Source organism: Harpia harpyja, chromosome 6 (assembly GCF_026419915.1).
Source record: "Harpia harpyja isolate bHarHar1 chromosome 6, bHarHar1 primary haplotype, whole genome shotgun sequence".
In the NCBI taxonomy this organism is placed as follows: Eukaryota; Metazoa; Chordata; class Aves; order Accipitriformes; family Accipitridae; genus Harpia; species Harpia harpyja.
The window spans coordinates 28,459,632-28,479,158 of record NC_068945.1 but is presented as its reverse complement, the minus strand read 5'-3'; the positions used below and the strand labels follow the sequence as shown (position 1 = coordinate 28,479,158).

Below are 19,527 nucleotides of genomic sequence, written 5' to 3'. Positions count from 1 at the left end.
ATAGGTAAAAGATAGGGGACATAGGAAGGAGGGAAAAAATGCAAAAAAGAGGAAAGTAGAAGTGGGGAAAAAATAAGTAGAAAAAAGACAAGGAAAGGAATGCTAGAAAGAAAATCTGTTAGTCTATGTTTGTGGGAATGGTGCTAAATCAGCATTTCATGCCTCGACAAATTAAGATCACAAATGATCAAAGGGAGCAGATGGTTCCAGGAGAGGCCCCGGGGTGTCACAGGAGAGAGGGGAAAAACTGGAGGAGAGGAAGGGAAAGCATGCCCACAGGCTGCAAATGGAAAAACCCCATCAGTCTGGGGTAGTACGGATGATTTCCAGGGGCAAGTATGCTTTTGCAATTTTTGCCTAAAGGTAATACAGAAGAGGACAGAAACACCGGGAAGAGAGCTTGCTTCACCACAGAGGGTCTGGGACCCCAAGGAATGACACTGCAACATTGATAGAAAGAGCCAGGAACAAAACACAAGGATCTTCCTCTTTTGGTTTTTTTCCCCTCCCTCTTCTTTAAATTTGGGCTTAAACACAAAGGATGGTCTGTCAAGGTCTTCCCCCAAACACCAGCCGGGTTGCAGGAAGCCCAGGTAGGACTGTCCCAAGCCCAGGATGGGCACCGATGCGTGCACATCCCGCATTGACAGTGCACACCAGCACGTGCACAGGGGTATTTTTGGTACATCTTATCTCCCGAGGGGCAGGGTGCTAAAACCCCAGCGGCTTCCCCGCAGTCCCAGCAGACCTCATCAGCCTCCCCTCTTCCCCAGACTGCCCCAGCGAGGTGCGCAGCGACACGGCAATGGCACAGGGAGGAAGGCTGAGAGCGTGGCCACAAGCGATGCGTTTCAGAGACCGGTCCGTCAGGAAAGAAAAAGAAGAGGAGAAGGCTTTTCTCAGAAAACCTTGGCCTACGAACCGACCAAACACTTAGGCTGTGCCTTACTCCTTCGCTTCTTCTCTAGACGGCGCAGGCGCTTCTCCTCCCGCCGGCGTGCCTCCTCAGCCTCCTGGTGCTGCCGGCACTTGTGGAAGTTCTCCACCACCACCCCCACAAACATGTTGAGCACAAAGAAGCTGACGATGAGGAGGAAGGAGATGAAGTAGAGGAGCATCCAGGGGTTGTTGTTGGTCACCGGCTGGAGGAGGAGGGAGAACAGAGGCAGTCAGTTAGTTGGATGCATGGTAGTATGGAAATGATGGGGGTGGGACCTGCCATAGTGATTGGCTGCTGGGGAGGTGGGGAGGGGTTATGGAAATCAGGGGAGTGGGCTGGGAAGAGCTGGGGCTACAGGCAAGGCAGTTTGCGATTGGCTGACTGGATTTTGGCATCAGCTGGCGATTGATGGAGCGGGTGGGAGTCAAGGGCAAGGGCCTGCCTGCACAGAGTCACCCACAATTCGGGTACAACCCCAGCCACTGATGGAGTACAACACCAGTATGTGGTAAAATGGGTTCCAGGGAACATCTTTGGCTAGAGGGCAAGTAAAGACCACATCCACACACCACCAAAACGATGATGAGACCAGAATAGAAATGTCATTCAGACTCGGAGAGAAAGGAGGCCCTGACTTTGACGGGGTTTCCTGACAAAAAGCCTACCAAGCCAACAGTGGTGCACCTTGTGCAGAGGTTCGGACGTAAATGGAGCATCATCCCCGAGGTTCAAGCCTGTGGTATTGCATCCCATGGCAGGTGCCTACACTGGACACTATCAAGGTCATTGCCTTAGCAGTAGAGGAATAGGGATACAATGGGCAGCAGACCAACAGTCCCCGTTTTACAGGGTATTAAAATAACCATCTGTGGGCTAGGAGGGAGCCAGCATGACCAGAAAGGCACATGGCATTGTTTCTCTGTCATTACAAATAGATAATGACCTGCTGTGAGATCCAAACTGAGTAGAGGGTGATAATTACTACAGACATGCACTGCACAGCCACAGCTGCACCTCCCTGCATGGACCAGGCATGACCCTGACACCTTGCAAATAGGTGAGCAAAGGATTCAGAAGGGCCCTGGGAGGGACTCTTGGTTTGAGGGAGGTGTCTGAAGCAGGATGTTAAAGCATGCTTCTGCCTTACTAGCCCGAGGAAAGTGAAAAAGGTCCTTTCACAAGGAAGTCTTTGTACCTGCTGGTCAACAGCCACAGCATCTAGTCCATTATACATAATATTGACCCAGCCATCCTTGGAAGCCAGAACAAAGAGGGACATCAGAGCCTGCAACACACAAAGCAAAGCAGATGTGGAGCAGGTACATCTGGCAGGCTGGGAAAAAAAAAAATCATGGGTTTATGCTCTAATACACACAACATTGAAATACTCTTCCTGCCTGTGTCTTTGCACACATCAAAACCTGCTCCTTCCCCCGTGGAGGAGAGGGAGCGGGGACAGGAGGCCATGAGCAGCCAGACCCACCCGGGGAGAGAGGTTGTGAAGAACATCTGCTTTGTGGCAGGAGGAAAAAGAAAACCAAGCTCTCTGCTGCCACCACTTTTCTTTCCCCCACAACCTGTAAACATCATCCCGATACCAACACACTAGTGACACTAGTGGCATGGATATCCATGCCAAATAACTGTCCCTCCTGGCCCAGGGATCAGGCTTTCCAGGCACTGCATCTGTGCCCCGGGGAGAGGTACCTATAGGAGGAGACAAACCCTGTGCTGGGTTCCCACCAGAGACGGGGGCTGCGGGCACACTCACCTGTCCCAGGTTGTCAAAGTTATACTTGTGGTGCACCCACTTGTAGTTGGCGGCCACGCAGTCGGACCGGTTGGTGATGTTCCTGATGTCGACTCCAAGGCAGTGGTAGAACTTGCCCTTGAAGAGCTGCAGGATGGCAGTGACCCCATCAGCCCCTTTCCCCACAGGGTTCCCCATGCTCCCTGGGATGTGCAGAAGCTCCTGAGACGGTGGGTGGGGTGCAGGGCTGCAAGCCAGGTGGAGCATGACAGGTAGGAAGGACCACCAACGTGACGTAGAGCACAGGCTCAAACATTGCCAAGGAGCCAGGGCCACCCTCATAAACCCACACCTGGCTTTTCAGCCTCCTCCATTGCCCCAGGTCAGCAGTGACTGTAAGCCCTTACCATCCAACAGCTTTAGGGCAGCCTTTCTGGGTGCAATTAGAGCCACCGGCCCAAAAGGAAAAAAAAAAATCCTCTATTCAGTCCCTAAGAGTAATGTCCCCTCCCTGCTTCCCAGTTACTGAGAGAGCTGATGGGAAAAGAAGATCTCATCTGAGGGTAAAGAACCAGAAAAAACATCCCCTGCTTCTCAGATACTATTTTTTTTCACAAAGCTGCACTGCACTGCTGTGGCTGTTCTGCCCAGGGCTCTTTCCCCATATGGAAGGTACTGGATTGTGCATTTGTACAGATGCATCAGAGCAGACTAAGTATAGCGCATTCCCTGAGATGGAAGTAACGCCCACGCCCTTGCTCCTCTGCAATGCAACAGCTGAAAATAAAGAGGATTAAATAAAAAAATAAAAGAAGGTTGTGGGTGGATTTAGGGCTTAGAGCGAGGGGGAGAAACAGAGCTGACTGGAGGCAGGGTTCATGCAAGCAGACGCTGAGCTGCTTGCCCTCGTGGCGAGACACGGACGAGCCCAGCGAGCCCTATGCTGGGCTCTCCCTATAACTCTGACCCAAACCCTGATCCGACTCCTGCCAGGCGTGAGCGTTAACTCCTGTCTCACACATCCAGCAACGCCTGCACTCGCTGAGCACCTGGCTGTCCTTGCCAAGGGCTGCGGGACGTTATGGTGGGAGAAGCTCATGGAGGAGGGCAGGTGCAGAAAATTTCCCGGCTTGCCTGCCCCTCCTGCTGTGCTTGGTTGTGTCTGTTGTAGGACCTGGGGGTACGGGTGCCCATGGCAGGGGTGTGGGCACAGGGGCTGTTTGATGGGCAGCAACAACCTACCTGCACACCCAGGATGCCAAAGATGATGAAGAAAGCGCAGCAGATGAGGACGATGTTCCCTATGGGCTTGAGGGAAGAAATGAGCGTCTCCACCACCAGCTTCAGGCCAGGGGCTCGACTGATGACTCTGGAAGGGAAGGAAGGGGAGCGGTGACAGAGGGACGGGGCAGGGATGTTTGGCCTAAGCTAAGCATTTTCAGCAGCAGCGGACCCCCACTCTTGCTGTGCAGTGACCCATCAGTGGGGACCAATCTCCTGCGACTAGAAAGCCTCTTCTGTCCCGTGGGTTGGTTGTCTGATGAGGTACCTCCAGGGCCAGAGCCATACGGCTAAGGGGAACCTCCCTGTGGCTTATGGCTTGTCAAAGACCACACTTTGCCTGGCACAGCGGGATCTGATTCTGGGACCCTTCCTGGGGGGGCCCGGTGGGAAAACGGGGCCGAGCAGGGCTCAGTGGGGCTCTGACCGGAGGGGACGTAAGGTGCGCAGCAGCCGGAGGACTCGCAGCACCCCCAGAATTTTGGCACCGCCAGCAGAGGCCACTGAGACCACAATGTCAATGAGAGACACGAAGACCAAGAAGCCATCCAAGATGTTCCAGCTGCTGCGGAGATAAGCCTGATCCCCAAAATACAGGCCTAGGGAGACCACCTGCAAGAGAGGGGAGAGGAGAGGGGGTTAAATGGCTTCTCTCCACGTTGCCTGGAATGCTATGAAGGAAAACGTCTTTGGGGAAAGTGGTGGCACATAACTCCAGAAATAACAGGGCCATAGTATCTTCCCACCTTTCCTCTGCCTCCCTGAGCAACAGCACACTGTAGGGAACACACAGGAAACCTTTCCCTGCCATACCACAGACCTGGGACAAGTCTCCCAGTCCAGAGATCACCTGGGAGGTAAAATCGGGCACCAAAACCCGTACTTTGGCTCTTGAAGGGGTGGTTCGAGTCTCAGCAGTTCTCAACACCAGCAGGCACTACAGAAATTGCTTGCCTTGGGGAGAGCTGAACACCCTGCAAATCATGGCCATAATTCAGGTATGAATTTTAGGGGTTTAACTTCAGGCACCCAGTTTTAGGACTTTTTCCCAATCACAGGAGGGGAATAACAAGATTTCCCTATTGTTGCAAAGTACTTAGACACCTATTGAATAATTATCTCAACTAAGAGCATTTTATTAATATTGTTGTTATTTCCCCCATTCTTGCTCCAGGAGAAAGGGAATGGACATTTGATATCATTACAAAATCCATACCTGAAGGTCAGCTATTCCTCCCGGATACTAAGATCCATTCAGATTTAAAGCCTAGGATAAACATCCCCTCCATGTCTGACAAGAGAGGACACAACCCCAGGCAGTATCTGCCTTTACCAAGGTAGAGGGAAGGACTCGCACGCTGAAAAGATGGCAAGATTTTAGAAGGGTGCTGAGCAAACGTGAACCATGTTGTTCCTGACACTGGGAAAAAGCTCTCAGCTCTTCATCTCCAGTAACTTACCTTCAGTGTCATCTCAGCTACAAAAATTGCTGTGAAAATGTAGTTGGATACAGTGAGAAAGATTCTCTCCTAGAAAAAACAGAGAAAGGCCTTAAATGTATCTTGACGACTTCTTGTCACTCTGTCAGGCCCCTCTGATGAACTTGATATCTTTTGCTTTCCTGTGAAGGGTCTGAAAGTTGGGAAAATAAGAGAGGTGCCTTTGGCAAAGGCCAGCACTGGGCAGCTTTTAGCTCATACACCTTGGCTCAGCCCAGTGCCACAGCTGGGACAGGATCCTACGTGACCCTGCAACAGCACAGTGGATGGGATTTGCAATGCATCCTGCAAATCTGGTTTCAAGGCACTCTCTGCCCTGTTCTGCCAGTGCTGCTCAGTCCTGACCTGCTACGCTGACCTGGGACTCCTTCCCGAAGGGCTGCTGAGCACCAACCACTGGATTGTGTGTAAGTGCAGTAGAGTCTGGGGATCGCTAAGGCAGACGTGCAGAAAAAGCCATTTCACTTGCCAGCTTCAGCCACCTCCAAGATGGCTTAAAAGCAGCATACATGAATGATGACGTGCCATTTGTACAGAATGGAAGTTACTTCTATCTTTTAGTCCCCAGTCGCTGTCCCTTTGGCCAGTCATCTCTTAACTGCAGGTGCCTGGGGGACTCTCTTACTTTTCAAGAGGGAGGGAACTATGATTACTGTTTATAAAGTGGGTTACCCCATTATAAGACCCTGCAGGGGAAGCGTGCACTATGGGAATTACTAATACTTGGGCATTTGAATAGATGAGTGGGAGCTGGTGTTTAATGCTGAAGTTATTCTGCAGGTCATACCGGTGCCAGGAACACTTACGAACCTGTCAGAGGTTGTGCTAAAAAGGAGGTGGGAGGAAATGGTGCTCACCGTGCTTCTGTGTTCAATCTGTGGTCTCTCCAGAGCAATAGTGATGCAGTTCAGGAAGATGAAGGCCAGCACGACGTAGTCAAAGAGCTTGTGAGCAATGATGGTTTGGCAGAGGAGGCGAAACCTGCAAGAGAGTTCCAGTAGGCACCTGTGCCTTGGGCAGAGCAATGTTAGGAGCTGTGAGGACAGAGAATTGAGAAGTCTGGCCAAAACTGAGCTCTGATGTAGCAGTTTTCCTATCACTGATACTGATGTCCCTTGCCATGGCAATATCCCAGGGTGGCCCAGGGTCACACAGGGAGCCTGGAGCAGAGCAAGGGCAGAGCAAGGAGCTGAACCTTCATCCATTGCCCCGGTGCCAGAGTGGTTTCCTAATCACTATATGCACCACTGTGCTCCTCTCTTGCCCTGTAGAGAAGAGGCTGAGTTTCAGTTTTCCTCCCAAACTCACACTTTGTACCACCCCAGGGCAAAGAGGCCACATGCTGAAAGCTGAGGAGAGGCAGATAGGTTGGCAGTCATGGGGACCACACTTCTGTCTGCTCCGAAAGACACTGTGCTCATTAGCATAGGTGTCACAGAGCAAAGAGCTCTCCTTCATGACCTGTAAGGGAATCCCCTTCTTTTCAAGGAGCGATGCACATGGGTGAGAATACTGCGGGCTGGGGTACATGGACATTTTCTCCTGGTGGGAAGACCCCTTTAGAAGGAAGAATTTATCCCAAATTTCTTTTTTTCAGGCAAGAAGTATTCTAACTTTGCCCTAAAATGTGTGATATGACTGCTGATAAGTTGGTACTGGGACTAAAAATGAAGTGGAGAGGCTGTTCTGGTACCAGGGGAGGAAATATCAGTATTAGGAAGTAGTTGTTAATACATTCCTTCTCTTTTTTGGGTTAATGTTAGTATTCCCTGCCTTGCTTTGCTATAAATATTTATGATTACACAAAAGAAAAATGGGATGCTCCAAAGGGAGGGAAAGTCACAATAGCTATTTAGGATTCTCATCCTTCCTTTCATCTCCAGAATCAAGGAAGAGAAATGTTGTTTGGCAGTAGAAGTGGAGATGGAGGAGACAAAACACATTCCCAGCTGGTAAGTTTAAAGTTGCAACCTAACATGCAGCTCAGGGGATGTGGCCAGCATGGCAACAGAATCTGCCCCATCTTCTCAACCCTTTCATGGCAAAAACTGCACAAACCTGTTTTGTGGAGAGAAGAGATATATGGACCAGTCTTCCCGTAACTCACACCAGTCTGGCTTATAGACTTCCATCATCTTCCGGATGCGAAAGCACAGGCTCTGGAGGGACACAGCAGAAGCAAGTGCCACTGGTTACCTTCCCACTTGCCTGAGAGAGGCACTCTTCCTTTCACATCTGACCCCAAAACACCACTACCTGCAGTTTGCCAGGTGCACTACCTGCTGTTCTTTAAGCCCCTGAACGAGGAAATGGACTCAAAGAGCAACAAGCCACTGAAAAGGAGGTAGGAGCTGCTTTGCCAGGGCCTTTTTACCCCTTGGCATCTGGTTTCCTCCCCACATCATTACAAATAAAACTGCTGATGTCCTTTCTAGAGCAGGACGTTGTCCATGATGCCTTCTCAGAGCTGTTGGAGTGGCTCTGTTACATGAGCACAGTGTTTCCTTGCCACCTCAGCTAAACAAGAGGCCAGGACAGGAAGGCCTTCTGTTGGCACCTGGGCTTGGAAATGATTTAATTTCATACAGCATATATATCTGTTCAAATTTCTACTGACCCTCCCTCCACTTCTTCCACCCTTTGATCTGCTCACAGATTGGGCACTGCAGTCGCCCAGGCTGGCACTGCAAAACTCACTTGCCTTGTCTCTTGTGCCTGTACTTGCTGCTGACTTTTCCCATGCATAGCTCTTGCTCCTCACACAGCCTGACCTTTCCTAGCCTGTAGAAATCGCTGGCTGCACTGCTCTGAAATAACAGCCCCCGAACGACCATGCATGTGACCCTATATCGTCCTTCCTCCCACCATCCACCTGTACAACTACCTTGCAGGCAGCCCGACAACGTGGTTTGAGTTTGTCTGGGTCTAGAAGGTCCCATCTGCATTCGGTGATGTCCTCCAGCTGTGCTTAAAGCACCTTTGCGAGCTCTCCCATCCATGTGGCAGAGACTGAAACTTGAGGATGGATCTGGGGTCTCCCACAGCACCGCAGTGTAACCCCAGGTTGCCTCCACTAAGTACTCACATAATCTATCTCTTCATCATCCTCTCCCCGTTCCTTGCGGTTGTTCATCTTTGGGAAGATCTCCTTGGCAATACTGGGCATTTTGCCATTGCAGTCTTGATGCTCGCTGGCCCCTGATGCTGCTCCCGGCTTATGGGTCACTCGGTTGCCAGATGGGACCGAGGACAACTCCAGCAGGTCGCAGGAGCCTTTGTTGTCCAGGGAGAGCGTCCGGCGGTGATGAAACACCCTTCCTGTCCCGTCCGGCTCCCCATCTGCCGCCCTGTGCTTTTCCCCAGACAGGAGGGATTCCTGCTCGGCAGAGGGGGGTTTGTGCTTCAGGCTGTGTCCCCGGGCCAGGCTGTTCCAGCTGGAGCGACGGCTGCCCCAGGCTCCGCTGTGGCCCCAGGCACCGTAGTGGGAACTGCGGGAGCTGGACTGTTAAGAGAGGGGGACGGGGACTGAGAAACTCCGGGCACAAGGAGGGAGCATGCAATCCTATTTCAGATCACAGACTTCTCCCTGGGCCCCTAGGCCAGGGAGGTTGCCTTTTTTCAGCCACTGAGGATGTTGCACAGTGGGAATTTAGCAGCAACCTCTGTAAATCTGACAATAAATTGATAATGAGTTAGTAATGGTGTCAGCTGTGATTACTTTATAGCACCATCTGTGTGCAAAGCACTTACGGGGAAGGTAAATAATAAAGCCAAAGGCCAGGTGCTTGATGTTGTTACTTACACCAGCACAGAGTAAGAATAAAGCTCTCAAAATATCTGATTGGCAGGTTTTTATGCTGCCCTGGGGTAGAGGATAACACAAGGTACAGGGTGATGGATAATCTGACACACCATCTTTGAGTACAGTCTTAGTAAAAAGAAGAAATGAGAGAAACAGCCTTGTTGGTTACAGTCTAGTCCAAACACATCAGCAACTTATCATGTAGTACATGCCTGACAGCTCTCCCTGTTTAGAAATAACAGGGGCATGAACCCTTTGAGCACCGATGCACTCCCCCAAAGCTGTGTGCGTCAGTGAGTAGAAAGCCCAGAAGCTGATGTTATAAGGTGGACAGGTCTGAGGTGCATCGGCTGGACAGCCAGCAGTGCTTGGGTAAGTGCTAAGGGGCAGCAGGACCTGCTATGGGGAGCTCCAAGTCAAGATTTCTCTCTTCATTGTTAGAAAAGCTTCAGAAACCCCATCTGTTATGGGACTTGGCAGTTCTGGCATCACCCAGATATTCCTATGCTCTCGACTCAGGGCATCATTTTGTGTCCTGTGCCCTACAAAAACACGGAAAGGGCAAGGAGACAAAACGTGTTTCACACTAAGAGGGAGACTCTGTCTCCTTGGTGTTCCCCCTCTCCCATCAGAAGAATATAAAAGAGCTGAATCCCACACTCAATGGAATATAGATCAATAATCTGGAAATTTAGATAAATAATGTGAACTGACCTGGCTTCCTAAAGACAGGCAATGTGCTTGTGTTAGAAGCCTACGGCAGCAGTGCAATCCTCCGCAGCAATCCCCGGACGATGGCAGAAAGACAACAGAGTGCTTGGACTTCAAAAGAAGGGTATGGCACACTTCTCTACTCACTCACTCACCAAGGACGGCTGGTCATAGGTCATTCTCCCCAGGGACATCACGCTGCTCTTCCGGGAGTCAACAGCGACGCGGATCTGGTCAGGCTGCAGGGAGTTGCGTGAAGAGTTGGTGGCCCCCCCAGCAGCCACTGGTGGGTTGGAAGAGGGCAAGGATGGGTCCAAGTGTCCATTAGGGGTCACAGGAATTGCACAGAGCTTGGGATCTGGGTGGAAAGATGCAGAAAGAAGAAGAAAGCAAAAGAAGAAGGTGGGTTCCTCACTATCCAGTGACTGTTTCAACGTCTAAGCTGTTTAGCACGTTAGTAGCAGCTAACAGAATATTAGCTGTTTAGCACCGATCAGCATCAATTCCTTCTGATTTAGGGTGTTGTGGCAAAAGCAGTGCAAGCTGGGAAGACTTTGAAATATTCTCCTCAGTCCCCAAAACTGACGGCAGCCCTCCTGGGGGCCAGACAACAAGCAGAGTGCTGGTCAGGCAGACTCAGGCTGACAGGCAGCGCAAGAAGCAGAACCCTGGCAGCCAGGGGAGAAGAGTGGACTTCTGCATGCCAAGAACAGACACCTGCATCTTCGGGTCTGAACAAATACCACTGACTGTCAGACTGGCTATTTGAAGCAGTTAGGCTTAGACACTGTGGAAGAGACTAAGGTGTGGGGAGACCCACAGCCATCCACGTATTGAGGTTACCTTTAAATTCCTGCAATCACACTCTTCGTCCCAGTCTATCCTACTACACTGGGCCTCTTCAAACGACTGATCATTGACCTTGAAGATACAGGACACCTTTGAGGGGTATGTTAGGTGCTGTGGACGACCATCAGCATTTGTTCAGATGGATGGAGAGGATGGGGTACTGGATTTCAATGCCCGAAAGGACTGGAACTTTCATTTTTGTTTGACCTATTGCATCACGAAGGTCACGTATCTTCACCTGCACGCAGCGTCAGAGCCGTGATTGCACCAACAGGCTCCGCAACCTCTTCCCCATTTGCCCTCCTGGGGGTTTGGCTTTCTACATTCAAGGTAAGCTCTGATATGGTGCAGCCATGTAACCCAGGATCAGACTGCTGTGAAAACAGCTAAGTTGCAGGAAAGAGCTGTAACAAGCCAATGCTGGAGCCACTGCTCCTTGCTGTGGGAGCTGCATTTAAGCTCAGCCCTGTGCCTGTGCTCCTTGTCTGGGTTATGCTGTGAGAATGCTTGTGCCTGACCACCTTGCACCTTGCTGATCCTGATCTTGTCTTGCTGACTGGACTTCTTGGCTTGACCTCAGACCTGCCTCACCACCGCGGACTTGCCTGGCAATCACCGAACAATTGGCTGACCCTGGCTAGTGTCAGCAGACCTGCTCTGCTCCCCTTGTGCCAGTACTGTGCTTTTGTCGGCGTGGTCCCTGCCCTCCTGCCTGGCTGTCCCTCCCTCTCAGCTCCTGGCTCACCATCCATTGCAGAGCAAGCTACTCTTGCTGCTCCCAGCCACCAAGTCCTGTCTGAAGTATAATACCCCTCGTAGAAAGACTTGCAGTCCTCAAGGGAAGACTTCGAGGGGTGGAGACCTTACCCAGAAGTTTGCAGGCAGACGGTTCCAACAGTTAATTATCTTTCCTTAAAAATATGTGGGCTTTTTCAGTTTGAATTTGTCTAGCTTCGGCTTCCAACCTTTACAATCTCATTATGCTTTTTTCTGCTCAATTAAAGAGCCATCTACCATGAGAAATCTCTCCTTATGGTCGGCACTTACAGAGTGTGTGTTCAAGTCGCTTGTTTGGTTTCTCTAAGCTTCATTAGCCTCTCGCTATGAGGCAAGACTTCCAGATTTGTCCGAGTCCTTTTTAATGTGTTGGTATCCCCTATCCAAATGTGGGTCTGTTGTTGTTTAACCCCAGCCAGCAACTAAGCACCACGCAGCCACACACTCACTCCTCCCTGCTCCCAGTGGGATGGGGAGGAGAATTGACAAAAAAAAGTAAAACATGTGGGTTGAGATAAGAATGATTTAATAACTAAAGTAAAATAAAATGTAATAATAACAATAATAATAATAATAATAATGATGATGATGATGAAAAGGAATAGAATTTTAAAAGAGAGAGAGAAAAAAAGAATAAAACTCAAGAAAAGACAAGTGATGTACAATACAATTGCTGACGACCTGTTGACCAACGCCCGAGCAGTGATCCACCCCTCACGGCCAACTCGCCCCCAGTTTATATACTGAGCATGATGTTCTACGGTATGGAATATCCCTTTGGCTAGTTTGGGTCAGCTGTCCTGGCTATGCTCTCTCCCAGCTTCTTGTCTGTGCACCTGCTTGCTGGCAGAGCATGGGAAACTGAAAAATCCTTAACTTAGGTTAAGCGCTACTTAGCAACAACTAAAACATCAGTGTGTTATCAACATTATTCTCACACTAAATCAAAACCACACTGTACCAGCTACTAAGAAGAAAATTAACTCTATCCCAGCTGAAACCAGGACAGGGTCCCAGATTTGGACACAGTGTTCCTGAAATGGTGCCCCTGAAGCTAAGCAGAGACAGTCTCACTACTTCTCATTCCTAGTTGACGTTCTGTAGGTCATTCAAGAACTGCTGCCCTTGGCTATCACATTCCTCAGGATGCCAACATGGCTCTGTTTTTCCACAGATAACACCACAAACTAGCATAAAGTTCAGAATGCAAACCGGAAAGTTCTTGGAGATGGGAGTGAATTTTCCGCAGAATCTGCTTTCAGATTTCTCACTAAACAGCAATGGGAGATAAGCAAATGAGGTTGGTTGAGCTATTGTACCTGAGCCTTCCTGGACCTCTTGGAACTGATCTAACTCCTCCATGTTTGATGAACTCTGATCTTCATCTGAGTATGACCAGTTGGCATCACCCTGGAACACAAAAATTTAGAAGTTGGAAACTCATAAACAGAAAAGACCATTTGTTCTTGTCTTTCATTGCTGGAACAACTGTAAAATCCTCCTTGGCAGCCAGGCATCAGTGTGATCACTGGAAAGAGCCTTGCGTGACCTGCGATGGCTGACGTACTGCGTTCTTGCTTTTGGAGGGGCAAAGGACTCACCCTAGTAGCGTAGGGTCTGTTGCACAGGATGCAAATCGTGAACTCCCTTCCAGAGGGCTTGTCTCTTTCCTTGCAAGCATTAATGCTGTCATTTTTTTTAAATGAAGCCCGCCCTGAACTTAACAAGGGAAATGACAGAGGTGTGATACTTTGGGAGTCTTCCACCCCAGTACCCTCACAGTGTCTCAAAGGTCCCCTTTTTAGCACCTCTATTCCTCCTCCTGATGAGGCCCCAGTGGCAACTCACCTCAGCCTGGAACCCCTCCACGAGAATGGCCACCAGCAGATTGAAGAGCACGTAATTGCCAAACGTCATGAGAGCCACAAAGTAGAGGGATGCCCATGGCGAGGTGGAGGCCATGCCATTGTAGAGCACAACATTCCAGTCCTCCTGGGTTAGGATCTGCAACCAGGCGCAGAGGCCACATAAACATGAAGGAAGAACACGAAGGGGATTCTCAGGAAAGGACAGTGAAAGGATACACATCAGGACCACATCAGGCCTCTTCACTTCGCCATAACCACACACCCACTGCCCACTGTCACCTTCCAGCTGTGGTACTGCCCTGATAACGTTAGCTGAGCAAGAATAAACAAGAGCAACTGTGAGGGCAGTCATGGGCTGAGGTGACAGTGTTAAGCAGGGGAGTTACCATGACAGGAGTGACCTTTGCAAACTGTGTCCTAGGAAGGAAGGAGCCCTCCTGTCTGAGAGGTACACCATTCATTTGGTTACAACGCCCAGTTGTTCTTCATCTAAGCAGGACGTGCTGGAGCCTTTTGTGCTGTCAGGAGCGTAGTGCAATGATCCTCAGTGAGAAGAAGCTCCTCCTGATCCTCTTCACTTTGCCCTGGTCCACCCGAAGAGACCAAGTGGGCTCACCTGGAAGACGGTGACGATGGCCCACAGCAGGGAGTCAAAATTCTTCCGGTCAGGAACTGTATCTCCTGTGTCTGTCCTGAGGCTGAACTTGCAACCAAAGATGTGCATTCCTAGGATGCTGTTGGGACGAGAAGTGGAGATGGTGTCAAATATAAATACCTCTGCCACCATAATGAGCTCATCAGAGTCATTCTCTTTTCCTCCCAACAACCTAATGTAACACCACAGGAGCAAGGGGTAGAACAACACAGCCAGACCACTGGGACCTATCCGTGAAGGAGCTGTGTATTGCACCCCTATAGCTCACCAAAACCCCTGGCTTTCCACCTATACTGCCTCAGAGCTCACGTATTCTCTCCAACCTGTCCTTCAGATCTGCTCTTCCCATCATTCTTGTTTGCTCTCGTTTTGATTCGCCTCCCTACCACCGCATCCACGGGATGCGCTGACAGACTTTCTTGATTGCTTCCTGCCACCCTTCTGCCAGAGTCAGCCTCCAGACCGAACTGTTCCTGCAGCCAGTGTTGACTACCAAGAAACTTCACCTATCCCGTGATGGGACATCATGCACAACATGCGCATTTGGTGGCAGTATTTCTCCACCCCATCCACCCTATCCAGGCCAAATCTTCAGCTGCTGAACCCAATTTAGGGCAGCAGTAACCTCGGCCCTTATGAACAAATAAGCGCTTATCAGTGCTGCCTGAACCTAGAGCAATGGGCAAGACAAGTCATGCAATCATGTTCTGAAGTTGCTCTCCACATGAGCCATGCAGTGCCTCTCCAAAACACAGTGAGGCAACTAACTGCCTCCTCACCTGAATATAAAGATGAAGAGCATGAGGAGCATGCAGAAGGTGGCTACGTTGTCCATAGTCTTCATCAGCACCACGAGCTGGCGGCGCAGTGCGGGCATGAAACGCACCAGCTTCAGCACCCGCAGGAGACGGAAAGTCCTCAGCACAGAGAGGCCCCCGTCCGACTGGCCGATGATCTCCCAGATGCTATGGCCCAGAGAGGCACAGGGAGTACGAGGGACAAAATGAAAGACAAGTGAACGAACAGAACGGAGAGAGGAATTACAATACTAATCCAAGTTTTCACCTCTGCATTGGCAGCAAGCATAAAGGGGTCTGAGAGAAAATCTGTTTGAGCAGGATATAATTAGAAGTATATGCTATAGGCTTATACTTATGTGTAGAAAGCTGCATTTCTCCCTTAAGAACATGAACATGGCACTGTATGTTGCAGGAATGAGGAAAGGATTGCAGCATTAAATTCCAGCAAGACAAGTTCTTCTATCACACATTAAACCTTTGTAGCATCCTTAATTTTTGCATTTTTAAAACATTTCACAGCTAATATTTGTTGTGGACTTACAAGGCAATTGCAATTGCCTTCATTCTAGAGAGGAGAGAACTAAGGGGCAGAAATGCTATATGGCTTGCCTAGGGTCACCAAATGTTGGGAAAAGACAACGTGGTCTCCCAATCCTTGGCCTTGTGCATCAGCTCAGCTCCTCCTAGTATAGCTGCTAAATCCTTTTTGAAAAGGCACATGAAAATGTGCAAGCTCTGTAGTACTCTTCTGTATGTATTTCAGTTGATCCCCAAGGCCCTTGTCACCTGATGACGACGATGATACTGTCAAAGATGTTGTAAGGGTTGCGGAGGTAATCAAAGAGACCAAAAGCAGCAAGTTTCAGGATCATCTCCAGGGCAAACATGCTTGTAAAGACAACGTTGCTGATCTCCAAGATGTTGGTCAATTCCTCTGGCTGGAGAGAAGGCAAATTCAGAGAGTCAGAACTGAAAGAGCCCTGCAATTATGGGAAATAAAGTGCCACTATTCCCAGCGGACAGGCTTTGTAAGGAGCTGCAAAGCTCCATGGGTGAGATTAGAGTGGAGCTGGATAGAGCCAGTTGCACTCCAGATTCCTTTGCATATTTACTACTTTCATCATAGGTTATGTCCCTAACAAATTCTTTTACTAGAGGTGGTCGGGAGCCCCGCAGCCACTCACATGGCCAAGGCTGACGAAGTGTCTCCCACATCCCACTCTGTACCCTGGTCCCCCAGCTAAAGGCTGCTTTACTTTGTGCAAAGAACTTGAGTATTTTTTGAAGCAGGGCAAAAGTAGCTGTTCTGCGGTCAACCTCCTTCTTTAGGGATCTTCCTCTGAGGTTTCCACAGGTAGCTGGCACATTTTTTTGCTGAAATTCTGAAAACAGTTGAATGATAGGAAAACAGTTCCCTATCTTCCTCTAAACCTCACTGCACTTCTCTGCCCCTTTACCCTCTATTTTTTCCCTTCCCCATTTTTATCTCCCCAACTCCCCACCAAATCCTTGGTATGCATTAGTTTTCCAGACTTGTTCCAGCAGTCTTTTCTCATGCCTCTATCCTCAGAGCGGTCTCAATAATTACCCAAGTGAATATCAGACTAGATGAAAAAGACAACAGCAAGAAGGGGCACTCTGCTAACGCCTACTTGTAAGGGAGAGGAAGAGCAGGACAGGGTGAGGAAAAGAGAAAAATGGACAGCAAAAGGAGAAAAGCAGATAGATGCACAAGGTGAAAACCTCCAAGGATGACACAAGATGACTGTGCTGAAATAAAAAAAAAAAAAAAAAAAGGAATAAAAAGGCAATCTGACCCTGCCTCAGGCATTTTTTTCTGTTGAATCTCTGACACATCTTTCAGCCCCTGTGATACAGCCTTCTCCAGCAGAGACCAGAGACCAATGTGTTTGTGCATATAGGAGAAAGTGTTTTAATGATTCCATCAGTGGAACAAGTCTGAGCAAATTAAATTACTCCTCCTTTTGTTTTCTGAATTAATGACTTTTTCTTCAGTGTGTGCAGCCTTGGAAACTTCTCTGACAAGGTCAGGAAAGGGTCTAGACTGTTTCCTCAGGAATGATGAAACGTTGCTTCAGAGGGAGATGGAGGCTGTGCTGATGTCACTGATGAAGGATGCCAGGATCTTGCCGTTCCCTGTGGAGGCATTCCCTACACTGAATTTGGGATGGACTCATCTGCTCAAAGCACCTCTCACCCAGGGGCTAGGTCTGCACCAGGCCAAACAGCAAGGGCTGAGGTCTCCAGCAAGGTCGGACGCACGAGGGGCAGCACACGTGCCAGCCTGCCTATATTGCACATACTCGGACACACACATAGCCCGGGGAGACTACCACGGCAATGGCAAGGTAGAAAATGTTCCCAAAGTGAGAGAAAAACTTCCTCCCAGTATAATGGGTTGCATCGTGGGGCCAGGCTAGACAACCCATGCCCTTCAGACCGCATGAGACTGCTAGAGCGATTCACCTGGCTGTAGCACGCTGCTGGCCATCACCTTCCCAAGCAGCAGCTGGTGGGGACCTGCTCCAGATGAAGGTGTGACACCTTCCCAAGAGGAGGGACAAGGCACAGCAGCTCCAAGGCACTCCTTCAGGGCTCCTCTGGCCCAAATTTCCATGTTTACCTTGGGGCAGGTATGTCGCACCTCAGACAAGGTTACATATTTGACATTTCACCTACTGCGCCACTGAGCCCCAGCTCCAAGCCTTCGAGCTGAGTCTGATCCAGGCTCTGTGGTAGCAGCCAGTACTGCTCTCATTGTCTGGATACCCGTGCCAAAAAGGCGGCTGAAGATTCTCCTCTTCCTTCACATTGGTCTGAGCTATGCCTGGCCACCAGGCATAGCTCTTTTAAGCATCACATAAAATGGAAGGGAACAAGAAAACTGCAAAAGCTATTGTTGAGGGCAAGAGAGGACAGACGCTCTGGCACCGCGGAAACAAAAAAGTGAGTGCCTGCAGGTCAGAGCCAGTATTTTTACCACGAACTCAGTGCCCACTAGGAAGGGGAGTCATGGTCTCTCCCTGAGGACTGCAAAACTGCTGTTTTTCTAAAGGGTAGCCTTTGCATTGGCTGTGCCTGTTACTTAGTCAGCTGGTGGAAGAGGAATTGAGGGAGAAATGCAGTTCTGGATCTGACCCTCCCCCTGAAGCTGGGGTCTGCTTTAACCCCTGCTCTGGGACCCCCAGGGGCCCAGATCCTCCCAGGTGAGCAAATGGACTGGAAACTGCTCCTCACATCTGTGGCTTCCCATGCCCGTTGCTAATTTCTTGCACTCCTTGCTGCAACTTTTTATTGAAATACTCCATTTCTTTAAAATCAAAAAAAGGGGAGGTGGCTCAATTTCCACCCGTAATGACATTTGAATAACAAAACCATCCTGAAAATGAGGGGGAAAGGAGGGGAGATAAAAGCAAAGAGAGAGAAAGAATGAGCAAGTGCACATGGGAGTGGAGAGATGAAGATCACTTCATGGAGAGCCAGGCAGTAATGACACTTGCTGGGAACATGAGGTCCATATGCTAAACAGAGATGCCAATTTCAGCCTGAATCAAATTATTATGTCAGTGAGAACGAGCAATGTAAAAAAGCAACAGGCTACGATGGTGGATATCCTCCTCTCTGCTGTCCACACATTCTCTCTTGTGCTGTCGTAGGGAGCAATTGATGTTTGAAAAGCCATGCTTGCATCTCACTTGTGGAAAAGGTCACCTGTTCCCCCATCTCTCCTTCTCTCCCTGACATCTGTTTCTCTAGTCAAGCCTCCACCTGTTAATCTTTTTCTAATGGGCCATCAATCAGCCCCAGCAAAGCATTCTTCCTAGAGAGAGGGGAAGGAAAGACTGGGCAGGGAAAGGAAGGAGAGATGGGCAAAGAGAAAGGCAGCAAAAGAGGAAACAAAAAACAAAGCTGGGGAAAAAAAATAGTAAAATAAACTCACTGGCACCCACGAGAAATCGAGGAGAGATTTTTTAAAATGGAGTAGGAAAGAAGTAAAGGCTGGGGAAGGAAGACCAACACAAAAGGAATGAACTCAGGAAAAAAAAAGAAGAGAAAAAGAGAGAAGAGCCAGCTGGAGAGGCACACTCACTGGCTGAAGGCGGATCCTGCATTGCAGCCGTTTCTGGCAATACAGATAATTCAGCAGAGTGCAAAGAGCCATCAGCTGGGAGCTGGGGCTGCAGGGCGGGGGCACCAGGGGCTGTCCCCTGTGCGGGGATGTCCTTGTACCTGGGGCACTGGGGCCACGAGTGACAGTGGACAAGGCTGGGCGCTGGGACACGGCTGCTGCAGGGGACTCTCTCTGGCCAGGGAAGTACGAACTTGATGAAAGGGGCAAGCGAACAGGGAAAAAGTGGTTCTTTCCCTTTCTTCCTACCGACACAGGGGATCCCCAACACAATGGATGTGTCACCTCACAGTTGTGAGAGGTCCCCAGGCTCCCACAGACAGCACTCAGGCATTTATCATCAAAACCATTAGCGAGGCTACCTCCTCCCAAGCCACCCAGGTTTACCTAGAAACTGTAAATTGGAGTATCCACTAGGAAGGGCCTCAACTCAAGGCTACTTTAG

At 49.7% G+C, this 19,527-nt stretch overlaps 1 protein-coding gene across 3 annotated transcripts in view; it reads right to left on the bottom strand.

Annotated features, from left to right (window-relative positions):
• Positions 1–19,527, bottom strand: part of CACNA1I (calcium voltage-gated channel subunit alpha1 I) — a 91,416-nt gene that overhangs the window by 20,965 nt on the left and 50,924 nt on the right. For all 3 annotated transcript variants that reach the window (XM_052790359.1, XM_052790360.1, XM_052790361.1), the window contains exons 9-23: positions 15,719–15,870; positions 14,912–15,097; positions 14,094–14,211; positions 13,458–13,613; positions 12,929–13,019; positions 10,139–10,341; positions 8,556–8,972; positions 7,529–7,629; positions 6,328–6,451; positions 5,432–5,500; positions 4,399–4,583; positions 3,933–4,059; positions 2,712–2,837; positions 2,136–2,225; positions 950–1,142 (exon numbers count right to left, since the gene is read on the bottom strand). In XM_052790359.1, the coding sequence (XP_052646319.1) occupies positions 950–1,142; positions 2,136–2,225; positions 2,712–2,837; positions 3,933–4,059; positions 4,399–4,583; positions 5,432–5,500; positions 6,328–6,451; positions 7,529–7,629; positions 8,556–8,972; positions 10,139–10,341; positions 12,929–13,019; positions 13,458–13,613; positions 14,094–14,211; positions 14,912–15,097; positions 15,719–15,870 (2,338 nt within the window). The remainder of the gene's footprint in view (positions 1–949; positions 1,143–2,135; positions 2,226–2,711; positions 2,838–3,932; positions 4,060–4,398; positions 4,584–5,431; positions 5,501–6,327; positions 6,452–7,528; positions 7,630–8,555; positions 8,973–10,138; positions 10,342–12,928; positions 13,020–13,457; positions 13,614–14,093; positions 14,212–14,911; positions 15,098–15,718; positions 15,871–19,527) is intronic.